The sequence below is a fragment of the Phragmites australis genome, chromosome 17, assembly GCF_958298935.1.
Source record: "Phragmites australis chromosome 17, lpPhrAust1.1, whole genome shotgun sequence".
Classification (NCBI taxonomy): Eukaryota; Viridiplantae; Streptophyta; class Magnoliopsida; order Poales; family Poaceae; genus Phragmites; species Phragmites australis.
In genome coordinates, this window is record NC_084937.1 from 24,528,902 (window position 1) to 24,544,077 (window position 15,176).

Consider the following 15,176-nt stretch of genomic DNA (forward strand, 5'->3'; position numbering starts at 1 on the left):
ATAAGGGAAAGAAGGGCCAGGTCGTGACCCAAAGCAGGGACTATGACTCAGATGGCAATGAGAATGATATGGATTTGATGTCTTTCTAGTTGGGCGAGTGTACAATCGACCATATGTTCAATGGTTCCACGTCTTACGAGTCCAAGCAGCAGTACAAGATGGTGGCCCATGAAGTCCTAGCCACTATCCCTATGAGTTGTCAGGCTGTGAAGTGATCAGACACCAAAATCTTCTTTGGTCGAGAAGAGTGCTCTGATAACTTCGTATGGCCAGGTCGCTTTCTGATAGTGGTTGAGCCTACGATAAAAAACTACAGGGTCACCCGAGTCCTCATTGATGGAAGAAGTTCCTTGAACATCCTCTTCGCTAATGCACTCGAAGGAATGGTGATCTCTCGATCTTCCATCAAGCCGATTACTCAAGCCTTCCATGGTATAGTACATGGGTCTTCGGCCACCCCCATTGACTAGATATCACTATTTGTTACCTTCAGGGAGCAAGACAATTTCCAAATAGAAAAACTTCTGTTTGACGTGGTCGATTTTGAGATGACATACAATGCCATTTTAGGAAGACCTACTCTTGCTAAATTCATGGTAGCTACAAACTACACTTACCAGTGCGTGAAGATCCCAGGACTCGAGGGAGTCATCACCATCTGGGTTTGCACGAAAATAGGCTTACACTGTGACAAACGAAGTTTGAATATAGCCATGCAGCATCAACCCGATAAGGAGATGAAGAACTCGAGGTCAAAGGCCATCCTAAAGTCTCACAATGAAGTCAAATAAGTTCCTTTAGATCCAACAGAGCCATCCAAGACTCTTCGGATTAGTTCTACTGGATCCCAAATAGGAACTCATAGTCATCACTTTCCTCTAGGCAAACACTGGCGTATTCACTTGGCAACCATTAGACATGCCCGGGATCCCCAGAGAAGTGATTGAGCATAAATTAGCTATCCGGTCCAATGCAAAGCAAGTTAAACATAAACTTAGATGGTTCACACCCGATCAGAAATTGAAAAGCTCACCAAGGCAGGCTTTATTAGAGAAGTGGATCACCCCGAGTGGCTCGCAAACCCTGTATGGTAAGAAAAATCAAACAACAAGTGGAATATGTGTGTCGACTTCGTGGGCCTCAACAAAGCATGCCCAAAGGACACTTTTCCTCTACCACAAATAGATCAAATAGTTGGTTCCACCTCTGTTTGTGACTATCTAAGCCTTCTTGATGCCTATTCTGGTTATCACCAAATTAGCATGAATCTAGAAGATGAGTAGAAACCTCCTTTATTACCTTGTTTGGGGTTTACTGCTATATTAAAATGCCATTCGGATTGAAGAATGTTGACGCCATATACCAACGAGGGATACAAATAACACTCCATGATCAGATCAACCAGAACATAGATGCCTACGTTGATGATCTCGTTGTCAAAACCAAAAAGAAAAAATATTTCATCTCTGACCTACAAGAAATGTTCAACAACCCGCGCAAGAATCGGGTTATGTTAAATCTGAAAAGTCCATGTTTGGAGTCGATGCGGGGAAATTGCTCGGATATCTAGTGTCTTATGGGGAATAGAAATCAACCCCAAAAAGATCAAAGCTATTGAGGAGATGCAACCTTCCAAGTCAGTATGAGAAGTTCAAAGATTAACCAGATGCATGGCAACCCTTAGCCGGTTTATTTCCCAGCTCGGAGATCAAGGACTTCCCTTCTTCAAATTGTTAAGGCAACATGACAAGTTTGAGTGGTCAAAAGAAGTAGATGAGGAATTTAACAATTTAAAGAAGCATCTTTGTTTCCCTTTGTGCTAGTCGCTCCCAACCCTAATAAAGATTTACTCTTATACATCGTGGCTGGACCACGAGTCGTAAGTGGGGTATTGGTGGTGGAAAGGAAAGTGCACGACAAATGAGAGAAAAGCTAGTGACTGGTGTACTACATCAGCAAATTACTCTACGGTCCTAAAGAACGCTATTCACAAGTACAAAAGCTATTATATGCAGTATTGATGGCTTCTTGTAAGTTACTACATTATTTCCAGGCTCACAAAATTACCATACCATCAATATTCCCATTAGGCGAGATCCTGCACAACAGAAATTCAATCGGCCGAATTGCCAAGTGGTCAGTTAAACTCAGAGAATTTGATGTCCATTTTGTAGCTCAAATAGCAATTAAGTCACAAGCACTTGCTAACTTCGTGGTCTTACCCATACCTGTGCCCGTATAACCATCGAGTAGTGTTTTTCACCCATGAACGTGCCTGTAGGTACCAAATATGGAACATATCCAACCATATTAGGGTATTTACTCATGGGTAAATGGGTAATCGGGTATAATTACCATCCCTACTGGTGAGGAGCTCATAAGGAGTCTTCTTCAAGAACAGATGAAGATACAACTGAGTCACCACGTGACAAGCGGTATTGATGGCCTCCTCCCAAAAATGATTGGAAATATTCTACTCATCTTGCATTGTTCTTGTCATCTCAATAAGTGTGCGGTTCTTCCTTTCGCCCACACTATTTTATAGAGCAGAGTAAGGTGTGGAGAATTTATGCTTGATCCCCTTCTCCTCAAGAAACTAGTCAATTTGCGTGTTCTTGAATTCACTCCCGTTGTCACTCCTAATGCTCTTGATCTTCAACTTGAACTCATTTTAGTTTCTTCTTTCAAATTTCTTAAATGTTCTTTGGTTTCTTCTTTATCATGCAAAAATAATACCCAAGTAAAATGAGAATAATCATTGCCAATTACAAAGCCATATTTATTACCGCCAATGCCTATATAAGCAATTGGACCAAATATATCCATGCGAAGTAGTTCCAAAGACCTTGTGGTTGTCATGATGTTCTTGGCGAGATGTGGCATACCAAATTATTTTCCTACTTGACAAGCGCTACAAACTCTATCCTTGTCAAAAGTAACACCCGTTAGTTTCATAATGTGCTCGCCCTTTAAAATTTTACTAAGATTTCTCGTACCAACATGGGTTAGTCTACGGTGCCATAACCAACCCAATCTGGACTTAGCTATCAAACAAGTCTCAACGTTAGCTTTATCTAATGAAAAATCCACAAGATAGAGTTTGCTTTTCATTTGACCTTTGAAGATTAATGAGGAATCATCCATTCTAAAGACCGTCACATCAACATTAGTAAATAAGCAATTGTATCCCATTTCATAAAGTTGAGAAACGGATAACAAATTATAGTTAAAAGATTTAACAAGTAAAACATTTGATATAGAAAGATCATTTTAGATAGCCAATTTATCTGAACCCATTATATTTCCTTTAGCATTGTCTCCAAAAACAATGGTCTCATGTGGCGATACACTTGGGTCAAAATGTTAGAACATAGACTTCTCTCCGGTTATGTGATTTGTGCAACCACTATCGATTACCCGTTTCTTCCATCGGAGGTATATTCCTTAAAAAGAGATTATGCCTTATTTTTAGGTACCTATATTTTCTTGGGTCCTTTTATGTTAGTCGCAAGCACTCTAGGCACCCAAGTGGATTTCTCAACATGAATATTTCTATTCCTAATACCGACATACTTAGCAAAGACTCTACTAAAGCAATCTTTCCTAAGCATGTATGATGCACGAAAAGTACCAATAGAAGCATAATTAAACTTTTTGATACTTTATGCCTTGACAAACTTGGTGTGATGTTGATCCCTTTGCACCCAAGTCTTACCCTTTTCCTTTTTAGGTGGGGTGTATTCAAGTCCTTCATGATTAAAATTTTCCTTTTAAGATCCAATGACTTCCTTGAGGGCCTTACTACCCTTATGACATTTCAGAAAGCCATTCTGAAGAAGTCTCTTGAGCCTCTTATTTTGACTTGCTAATGATTGCATAGATGTTGAGTTAGTAGTACAAGCATCAATATAAATATCTTTACATCTAGAGCAAACATTTTTATTTGAGACATTAGGGGAGCAAGTTGCATTACTAGAGAAGGTGGTATTACTCTTGAGATTTTTAATTTCCACTTCAAGAGACTTATTTGCTTTATTTAAGCGGTCAAAGTTTTCTTGACCTAACTTGTTTGAGCTCTCAAGTTTAGTATTTGAAATTTTAACTAACTCAAGCATTTTAGACAAATTGTCATGTTTCACCTTCTCTTTAGCTAGGGCGCTCTCAAGCTCAATATTTCTCTATTTTTCAAAGATGAGAATTTTTTTATTTTTTGAGAGTTTTCTCTTGCCCCTCTATTGTCTCAAGTAAATCACACATGCTAGGCAAAGATAATTTATCTACATTATCTATCAAATCATTATCACTATCACTATCATACTCACTAGTGAGATCAACATTTGAAAGCTCAGTTGGTAGTGATACCTTACGTCCCTTTACCATGAGGCAAATGGGAGGCTCATCATCGCTTGAATCTTCAAATAGTGACTTGTTTGGTGGTGAAATAGCAAGAGCAATTGTAGTGACACATTCCTCTTCATCGGAGTCAGTGTCAGAGGTGTTGGAGTCCCATTCTTGACCAAGATGAGTTTGAATCTTGTAACCCTTCCTGTGGTTTTCCTTGTTGTACCCTTTCTTCTCACATTCATCTTTGTTCTTCTTGTTGGGGCAATCAACGATGAGTTGACCCGGTTCGCCGCACTCATAGCATGTTCTTGTTGAGTGTCTTGCCCTTGATTTGCCGGAGGTCTTCTTTCTTTCACCACTTTTGTTGAAGCCGCATCTCTTGAGAAACTTGTCAAATTTCTTCACGAATAGTACCATGTCTTTTTTTGGTGGTATTCACTTTCTTCTCCACTAGTGCTTTCTTCAACTCAATGCAAGATGTTGTTTCTTGGAACTTGAACTTGGATTGTTGAGGTTATAGATTTCCTTGGACTCTTATTGCATCAAGTCATGAGCTAGAATTCTTCCAGGATGTCATGAGGTGTAAGCTTGTTAAAATCTTCTCGCTCACGAATGAGTGTCACCAATGTGACATTTCTTGGAGTGATTGCTTGGAGCATCCTCTTGACTATGAAATTATCACTCATCTCCATACTTCTTAATCTCTTAATCTCATTGACTAGAAGATTTAGATAGTTGTGCATCTCACTTGGGGTCTCATCATCTCTCATGATGAACCGATCCAATTTGCTCTTTAGAAGCTCTAACTTGGATTCACGAATGCTTGAGGTGCTTTCATGTATGTTGCGGAGGATGTCCCAAATTTGCTTGGCACTTTCAAGTCTTGCCATGCAGTTGAACTCATCTCCACTCGAGGGCAAAAGATAGCATTTGCGGCTTAAGTATTTTTGTGTCATCGATATCATCTTCGGCGGTGGGATTGTTTGAGTCCTGCAAAACATAACCATTTTCCACTATGCACCAAATGGAAGGATTAAAAGATTTCAAATTCACTTTCATCTTATGCTTCCATGCCGCATAATGTGTACCATCAAAATATAGAGCTCTACCGGAGGAACTATGCACATATGAGGGTAAGGATGAGCTTGTAGAGTAATCATATGGAATTTTAGCTCCTCCTTCCGTAAAACTAACTTCCTTACCCGTCATCCTAGATTTCTCTAAATGGTTAAGCCTAATTTAAAGAGATTAGACTCTGATACCAATTGAAGGATCGAGATGGTGGCCTAGAGGGGGGTGAATATGCATTTTTCTAATTTTCCTCAAACTAGCTAAAACTTCGTCTTAATGAAATTAATTACAAAAATAAAGCTACTCTAAAGCAAGCAACAAGATGAGATCGTATATGAGATAAACACAACTAGGATTAACACTAATCAATATATATGAACTTGCAATAAAGTAAGGAAATATACAAAATAACCAAAAGGCGGAGACAAGTCGATGTTGTTCCCGAAGTTTGGTCCTTAAGGGGATCCTACTTTTCTATTGAGGGGCTAGATCAAATTTGAGTCAAGTCTCTTTCAACCATTTTCTTTCCGAGGTTATACAAAGCACTCCTCAGCTTCTTATGGTATTTCTTTCCTTGCAGAGGTGAAATTTAGCCTTCACAAACTTTTTCATGACATACCACAAAGTGTTGGTGGCTCGTGAGGGACTCCTAGTCGTCTAGAAGTCCTCAAACTCTAATAGAAATGAACGCAAATGAAGAAGCTCGAAGATGAAACCTAATGCTCAAAGATCAACTCTTTTCTTTCTAGCAATCAAAATCTCTCTTCAAATCACTCTCAAAATATGGAACACTTCTGTCACGTCCCGAAATCGTAATCATGTAATTAAGCATAATCATGTTTCATAAGCATTATGTTTAATTTTGTGTAATTTTTGTTTTAGAATGCTAGAGCATTTCATTTAGAGTCAACCGGTTGAGAAAAAGTAATTCGGGAGAGAAAAGAATAGAACTCACAGTTAAAACGGTCTTCTTTCTTTAACATGTGGGGCCCACATGGGTGGCCAACCACTCCCTCTCTCCCTTGGATATCAGCCTCACCTACTCCCTCTCTCTCGCTCACTCCCCCACGCTCTCTCCAACCGGCCAAGGCAAGGGAGAAGCTCCCCTCTTGCTCCCCTCAAGCTTTCTCTCTCTTTCTTCCTTGAATCCACCTTCTAGAAGCCAAATAGAGGTATGCATGTGGTACTCACGCGTTCCTTAGCTCCTAAGCTCCTCATCCATCCAATTCATTTTTGTTTTCCCGAAGGATTTGAGCCGGTTTTGATGTCTTTTGGTGTTCTTGGTTGAAGCACGAGGAGTACCAACGTTCTTCCTCTTCCCGAGCTTTTCCACCTTCCACTAACAGTCACCAACCTCGACAAAGCATCTTGGGTGAGTCTCCTAGGCTCCCATTGCAAGAATACATGGTTTGGTTTGTTGAAATTCGAGTTTGAAGTTCCTGTTGCAAAGTTGTGAAGCACCTCATGTTCTTGAGCCTTGGAATGAATTTGGTCATTTTGGAAAAGTTTTGAGCTAGGAAATTGAGTTGCTAGTTAGTGAGTGAGGTCTACACCCTATGAACTAGTGCAAAACATTTTCTCCTTGGATCGAGGAAGCTCGCAAATGAAATTGACCATTTTTCCCCGCAAAAGACCTCTTTGCAGCAACCCGGATAGTCCAGGTTAAACCCGGAGGTTATGGGGTCTAGGGAAAACCCTGCTATTTTGTACATGGAAATCGTTATGGTTTAAGGTTCATTTTGGGTCTAGAAACCCTTGTATAGTGTGTATGCATGTCTATGTAGGATAAAATTAACATGCACATCAAATCGACCGAGGAAAATCATTGAGAACTTCAAGTCTGTCTAACTCGGATATTCCGGGTTAAACCCAGAGGGTCTGGGTATTTCACGGTGCTTTTAACTGAACACGCTCCCTCAGAGCCTCACCGAACACTCCGGGCTAACCCGGAGGTTCCGGACTCAGCCCAGAACTTCCGAGTTAATCCAAAAATGGCTAACCGAGAACCCCTGTCCGAAGTACACCCCGGAGGTCCCAGAACCTGAATGTACCTTGTTCAACCCAGAATCTGCGGCCTCCTGTTAGTTTTCCGGTGTTGTTTAGATCACAAAGTTTGTTATTCTTCCGCATATCTTGCACTCTTAACATATTGTTATGCATATTATAGCATACATTGTTGCACCTTATCCATGCTCATCATTGCATACGTTCTTCCTTAGTGAACGAAGAACTGGAGCATAACGTGAGCGTAAGCGAAAGCGATGCTAATCTGCCAGAATTCTACGAGTGTTGCGTGGGTAGCATTAGGCGGTCACCAGAGCAGCAAAGCAAGCATCTAAGCATACTCTTCCCAGTATTTTGGATCAATATGTGTCTATTGTGATAAACTATGCTTTATGTATGTTTGCTTGAGAATGAGTCGAGTGTCGGGTTAATATGGGTAGAACCTATGTTGATGCATTATCTTTCCCTTGTATTGTTGGTAACCTGTATCCTTGCAGCCTTAATAATATTATTGGTGTCTAACTTAAGAGTCGCTCAAAATGCTTAGAAATGCATAGATCTTTCAGTAGAAGTCGAGCAGTGGTTTCCCCGCTCGCGAGCTTAGATACCGGGATGTTTGAGTGTGAGGATATGACTAAGATGCCGGGTTGTTTGAGTGTGAGGATGAGGCGATATGTGGGCGGTGATAGGGGTAGGTCGGGAAAGGAACCCGAATATCATAGACCACTTGCAATGGTTAAGCATCATCCGTCGGTGTTGTTGGAGGCAGAGTGCGACGGAGCGGTCGTCCCCACTCACCTGCTAGCCAACCCACACAAGGATGCGGTGGTGGCGCCCGAGCGCTTGTTGATCGGACCAATGGCGCAGAGTAGCACGCCTATTGGCCTGGAGGCACCGGGCATAGCGTGGCGGTGGCTGCTGTGATCCTTCATGGCGAATCAGTGACAACTGTCGACAGTTGATGATTCCCTAATCCGCCATGGCAGATCGGTGGCACTGCCTTCCATCCCGCCAAGACGGTCGATGGAGGTGGCATTGGCCTACCTTCAGCATAGCTGGACAGCTACCTCACTAGGGTGATGGGCTATACCTTTATGAGCCTAGTTTATATTTAAGTATCTATGTTAATAGCCCCATAATATGAGCCTATATTACAATAAAATCAATGTCATGCTTATAACTACTATTTGACGTACAACAACTGAAGTTTTACAATCAAACGACATCTGTGTTGGTTCGGATGGAGTAGTAATGTAAGGTTCCATATCCTACCCTAATGGCCTTCGTTGTCCCCGTCATCCACATTGCTGCTAGTGCGTCACCACCTTTGTTAAGCTTTGTTAATTAAAAGGAGATGCGTAAGCAGACTTTTACATGCGTGCCAAAGTTTGTTCGCATCACCTTGGGTGACCCAACTTGCGTGCCGTTGTTTTGGCCTAATCTTAGACATGAAGGTTTTGTTGACGCCGAAGTTTATATGCTCCTGCATGGCTGCATGTCCTAGCTATCTGGGTTCCTTTCTCAACGCGTGGAACTTTTTGTTCTTTTCTCTTGGTGCAAGGACGACATGTGTATATCTCGCGCACTTTCGAAAATAAAACCTGATCAAGGTAGTACTATTTTCGTACATCTCCTTACAACGTTTTGCATGGAGATTCTAATCTCATGTCTCTTTCTATTGTTTATTGCTTAGTTAGGTAACCACTAATTGAGATGCGTATGTACGCGCGCGAGAGAAAGAGAGATTAGGGCTTATCCACATCAGCCCAATGAGAGGAGAGTTTCTTGGAGGCAAATATATTATATGCAACCCAATTAAAGGTGTGTAAACACTCTCAATAATCTAAGGAGATGTGAAGAGAGTTACGCTTTATGCCAAGATGAAATAGATGTTTATGCGCAAGTGCGCAAATTCCAGAAAAAGGCTAATGATCAAACACAACTTGCATATGAGTATGCGTAATTGCGTATGGTGAAGCGTATGCTTTTTCCCCTGCGAATGGTGACAGCGAGTGATCTACAAAACTCGGCAATCAAGAGATCATAGGATAACTAAGATCATGAAAATCCGTAATAATACAGTTATCCAACATGTGGTTTTGGAAGTTAAAACTACGATCGTTGGTCACAAGACAAATTTTTAAATAATGGAATAAACAATCATTATTTCAGACTCTGCATCCAAGAAATGTATATAGCCTATACTAATTACTGTTGGAAAATAAGGCACATTTAGATATAATTTAATTCATAAATAATTTATGAGCAGAAACTGATAAACTGATATGGTCATATCATCAGAGCATAATCTAGACATGTGTACGAAAGTACAACATATGGCTAGATCTACTATACTCAATATTAGGAATCGCATGAAATAAAGTACGAGTAATAATATGGTTTTTACGTACTGGTTCTGCGTTGTGGAGGTTGCTGAAGATGCTGGTTGTATTGTGTTGATGGCACGATCGATCCTGTTGATGCCGCACCGAGTTTGTTAACGATGACAACAGGCAACGCCCAAGCGACTAGGAAGACGAGTTATGATGAAGAACTTGATTAGTCACTTGGAGCGCTTCCCAAAAACTTATTCGCCATCTCCTGGTGCAAGATCTCAAGAGCGAGGGTTTCGGAGACCTACTCTCCCATTCGCCGGTGCATGCTGACGCCGGGATAGAATAGACTACAGCGACAACACAACCGAGAGAAAAAGAGGCAAAACCCTAACTCTTATATAGACTCACGTAATGAGAGCGTTTTCAATTTTAGGCTACTCTCAATTAGTAGTCTATGTTATATGTGTTCTTAATGAGGTGGAGCTCCTTGCATATATATAGGGAGAAAACCCCCAACTCTACATCCATTAGCAATATGATACTAATAGAGAGTGAGTTTCAACATGGGTCACCTCTCCATAATATGGGTTTTTGAGATTTATTAGGAATTTTTACATGGGTTGATCCCAATAGTTCTAACAATTCCCCATCAGATCTCAAAGTCCAATAGAGAATTATTAGTTTCCCACTATTGTTTGATATACCAGTGTTTCAGTGAAACTGTTAAGTTGAACATCCACCTAGAACATCAAGCTACACTCATTCACAACTTGAACAATAGACTATGCCTTAAATTACAAGTTTTGTGCAAATAAGTTTTACTTAAAGTCATAATTGATACTTGACTGCCAGTAGGCTACCCCGCGGGTAGAGCATCTAAGTCCTACTCCATGGTCTCTTCATGAGTTTACTAGAGATCACTCAAATCTCATAGACTGCGACCAACAGTCAGACTCATATAGGTGTGTTCTTTAGAGAATGCCCTGTAGGTCAGCATCTTAGCTACTTAAAGCCAACAGAACACATTAAGACAATAGCTAACCTGCCTTATAGATCTGAGAGTATTGCATCTTCACTCGAGTGGGTTAAACAACAAAGGTACTCTCTTCCAGTTAGACGAATAGCTTGTTCTTCTCAAGTCCCAATTCATGGGATTTTCGATCACATAGGTTGGGTTACCACTACGGTATAACGCACATAGGTCTCATACCTATCTCCTTCGATGCATTATCTATCATACTCCGTGATAGTCCCTTTGTAAAGGGATTTGCCAGGTTCTTAACTGTTTGGATATAATCCAAGGTTATCACTCCAGACTTTCTCAATTTCTTGACAGACTTCAATCGTCTCTTTACGTGCCTTGAGGACTTGTTATTATCCTTAAAACTATTTACTTTGATAATAACCGTCTGATTGTCACAATTCATAAGGATAGTCGGTACCGGTTTCTGAACCATAGGTAAGTCCATCAATAACTCACGCATCCATTCTGCCTCAACAGTGGATGTGTCTAATGCAGTGAGTTCTGCTTTTATAGTTGACCTCGTCAATATGGTCTGTTTGCAAGACCTCTATAACACAACAGCACCACCTAGAGTGAATATATATCCACTTGTGGCGTAAATCTCATTAGCGTCATATATCTAATTTGAATCACTATAACCCTCCAGTACCGATGGATACCCGAAATAGTGAAGACCATAATTCATAGTACCAAGCAAATAACGCATGACTCGCTCAAGCGCACGCCAATGTTCATCACTCGAGTTATAAGTAAAGTGACTCAATTCGCTCACAGCAAATGAGATGTCAGGCCTTATAGCACCAGCTTACATGAGTGATCCAATGATATGAGAATATCTCAGTTGGTTCGTGCCACTTTTCTTATTCTTTTGAAGTATCACACTGGGATCATAAGGTGTTGAAGAAGGCTTGTTGTCTTGGTAGCCAAAGCGGCTCAAGACCTTCTCATCATAATGAGATGTGTAAGAGTAATCTCATTCTCTTCTTTGATTAACTTGATGTTTAAGATTACATCAGCCTTACCCAGATCTTTCATATCAAAGCTTTGAGAAAAGAAAGACTTGACCTCATTAATCACATCAAGGTTTGTCCCAAATATCAGTATGTCATCAACATAAAAGCATAATATAACTCTATCACCCCCACCATGGCAATAATACACATATTTATCTGCCTCATTGACCGAAAAGCCTATAGATATTAAAGTTCTATCGAACTTCTCATGCCATTGTTGATGAGCTTATTTAAGGTCATACAAGGACTTCAACAACTTACACACCATACCTTCTTGACCTTTTACTACAAACCCATCAAGCTGTTCCATATAAATTTCCTCGTCCAACTCTCCATTAAGGAAAGCTGTCTTAACGTCCATCTGATGAACGATGAGACCATGTGAGGCATCCAAGGAAAGTAGCACTCGGATAGTAGTTAATCTCGCAATACGTGAATAAGTGTCAAAAAAGTTTCATCATCCTTTTGGGTATAACCCTTGGCCACAAATTGAACCTTATACTTTTCAGTAGTACCGTCAGACCTAAGCTTCTTCTTGAACACCCACTTTCAACCCACAGGTTTGCAACCATATGGTCATTCTATGATCTCCCAAGTCCCAATTGCGAGGATGAAATCCATTTCGCTTCAAGCAGCCTCCTTCCAGTAGCCTGCATTTGGAGATGTAAAGCTTCTGAAATAGACTTGGGAGTATCATCCATAAAGTGCATAGTGAAATCATTACCAAAAAACTTTGTAGTCCTTTGTCTCTTACTCCTCCTAGGAGCATCACTGTCATCCTCTTTAGAATTTTGCTCATGTGTTTGTTCAATAAACTCAAGAGGTGCGGTAGGTTCGAAAATTATCTCAAAAGATAGTCTTGACATGCTATGTAAATCTTTCATAGATAATATGTGCTAAAAAATGTTGCATCACGAGACTCCATCATTATATCGACATGAATGTTAGGTACCTCAAATTTAACAACTAAAACCTATAAGCAATGCTCCGATGAGCATATCCCATAAAGACACAATCCACTGTTTTAGGTTTGAGCTTGCACTTTTTAGTTATTGGTATATTGAATTTCGCCAAGCATCCTCAAGTGCGCAAATAAGAAAGTGATGGCTTTCTCCCTCCCCATTCTTCATATGGGGTTTTCTCCTTATTCTTGAGAGGAACTGTATTCAGGACATGACATAAAGTCAACAGGGTCTCTCCCCACCATGCCTTAGATAATACTATAGTGTCTAACATGGCATTAACCAAGTCAGTCAATATGTGGTTCTTCCTTTCGGCAACCCCCTTTGATTAGGGTGAATAGTGAGGCATCCTCTCAAGAATAATCCCATATTTCTCATAGAATAAGTCGGAATCACTAGAGAAATACTCTCCACTATGATCCGACCTAATTCTTTTGATCTTTCTCTCTAGTTTATTCTCAACTTCTGCCTTATAGATTTTAAAGTGATCTAGAGCCTCATCTTTCATTTTTCAACAAATAAACATAGCAATATCTAATCGCAACATCAATCAAAGTCATGAAATATCTTTTTCCATCCTTCGTTAACACACCATTCATTTCACATAGATCTAAATGAATAAGTTCTAGAGGTGCCAAGTTTCTCTCCTCGATTGCCTTGTGGGGCTTACAAGGTTATTTTGATTGCACACAACTATGGCACTTAGAACCTTTGACCATGAAATTTTTTGGAATTAAACTCATGCTGGAAAGTCGAGTCATAGAACCAAAATTCAAATAACATAACCGTGAATGCCAAACACTACCATCATCATTAACATTGCCACAAATATGGTTCACAGACTTATTGCTGAATCAGAAAGGGAAAAATGGAACATGCCTCGCACTCATAGCCTTTACCAATAAATTGTTCATGCTTTGACAATACTACTATATTGGACTCTAACACCACCTTAAACCCGTCTCTACAAAGAAGTGAGCCGCTAACTAGACTCTTGTTCATTGTAGGGACATGTTACACGTTCCTCAGCTGCACGATCTTTCTCGAAGTAAACTTTAGATCTACCATGCCAACACTACGAACAGAAGCATATGACCCATTCCCCATTAGGACGGAAGAATCATAGATAACCTGATAAGAAGATAATATTGAGATATCAGCACACACATAAACATTATCCCTTGTATCAATCTACCAATTAGGAGACTGAAATACTGAAAACACTAAAGGTAAATTTCCATACCCTGCAGCTCCATTTCCAGCTTCGCCAATGGTCACCACATTAACAGTCTTTGAGTTCTGCTTTTGTGGAGCCTTTTTTCCCTTGTGGTCTGGACAATCCTTAGCAAAATATCCAATCTCACCGCACACAAAGCAAGACAGTTTTGCTGTGTTCATCTTCTTCTTCTTCTTCAAGGTGGTAGTTTTGTTTGGCTTATTATCTTTCCCTTTGTTGTTGTTGTGGAAGGGCTTTTACACCATATTGGCGCTAGTATGTCCCTCGCCTCCTTTTAGACTCACATCCTTAGTCCGAGCTTTCTCCTCAATATCAAGAGGCGCGATTAAACTCTTAACAGTAATCTCTTGTCTCTTTTGCTTTAGAACAGTGATAAAGTTTCTTCACGAAGGAGGTAACTTGGCAACGATGCCTCTAGCCATAAACTTATCGGGTACATTGATCTTGAGGAGTTTGAGTTCCTTCACGATGTGTTGAACCTCATGAGCCTGCTCAACTATAGAGTGATTTTCAACCATCTTGTGGTCATGATACTGCTCCATGATATACAGTTCACTTCGTGCATCTGATATACTAAATTTAGCATTCAGTGTATCCCATAGCTCCTTCGTGCTTTGTATGTGCATGTACACATCACAAAGGCGGTCATCAAGAATGCTAAGAATGCATCCAATAAAGAATGTATTGGCATCCATGAATGTCTTTTCCTGCTCAACAGTAAGGATTCCTCCTGGCTTGCCATTAGCCATCCAATAGATATTCATAGCCATAAGCCACAGAGTGACCATGACTTTCCATATCTTAAAATGCACACCAGAAAACTTATCTAGCCTCAGTGCATCGATAAAAACAGCCATTGATAAACCTAAGTGCCTACAATAAGGTTTTTGGATTGTTGAAAAATAAGGCATATTTAGGTTTAATTTAATCCATAAATAATTCATGAACAGAAACTGATAAACTAATATGATCATATCATTAGAGCATAATTTAGACATATATACGAAAGCATAACATATGACTAGATCTACTATACTCAAAATTAGGAATCGCAGGAAATAAAGTATGAGTAACATGATTTTTACATACTGGTTCTGTATTGTGGAGGTTGCTAAAGATGCTGGTTGCACTGTGTTGACGACACGATCGATCCTGCTGATGTCGCGCCGAGTTTGTTCACGATGA

At 40.2% G+C, this 15,176-nt stretch overlaps 1 protein-coding gene across 1 annotated transcript; it reads right to left on the bottom strand.

Moving 5' to 3' along the window:
* Positions 1-4,203: 4,203 nt before the first annotated feature.
* On the bottom strand, positions 4,204-4,761 carry LOC133896999 (uncharacterized). The gene has a single exon (XM_062337603.1). The coding sequence runs from the start codon at positions 4,759-4,761 to the stop codon at positions 4,204-4,206; it is 558 nt and encodes a 185-aa protein (XP_062193587.1).
* Positions 4,762-15,176: the final 10,415 nt, after the last annotated feature.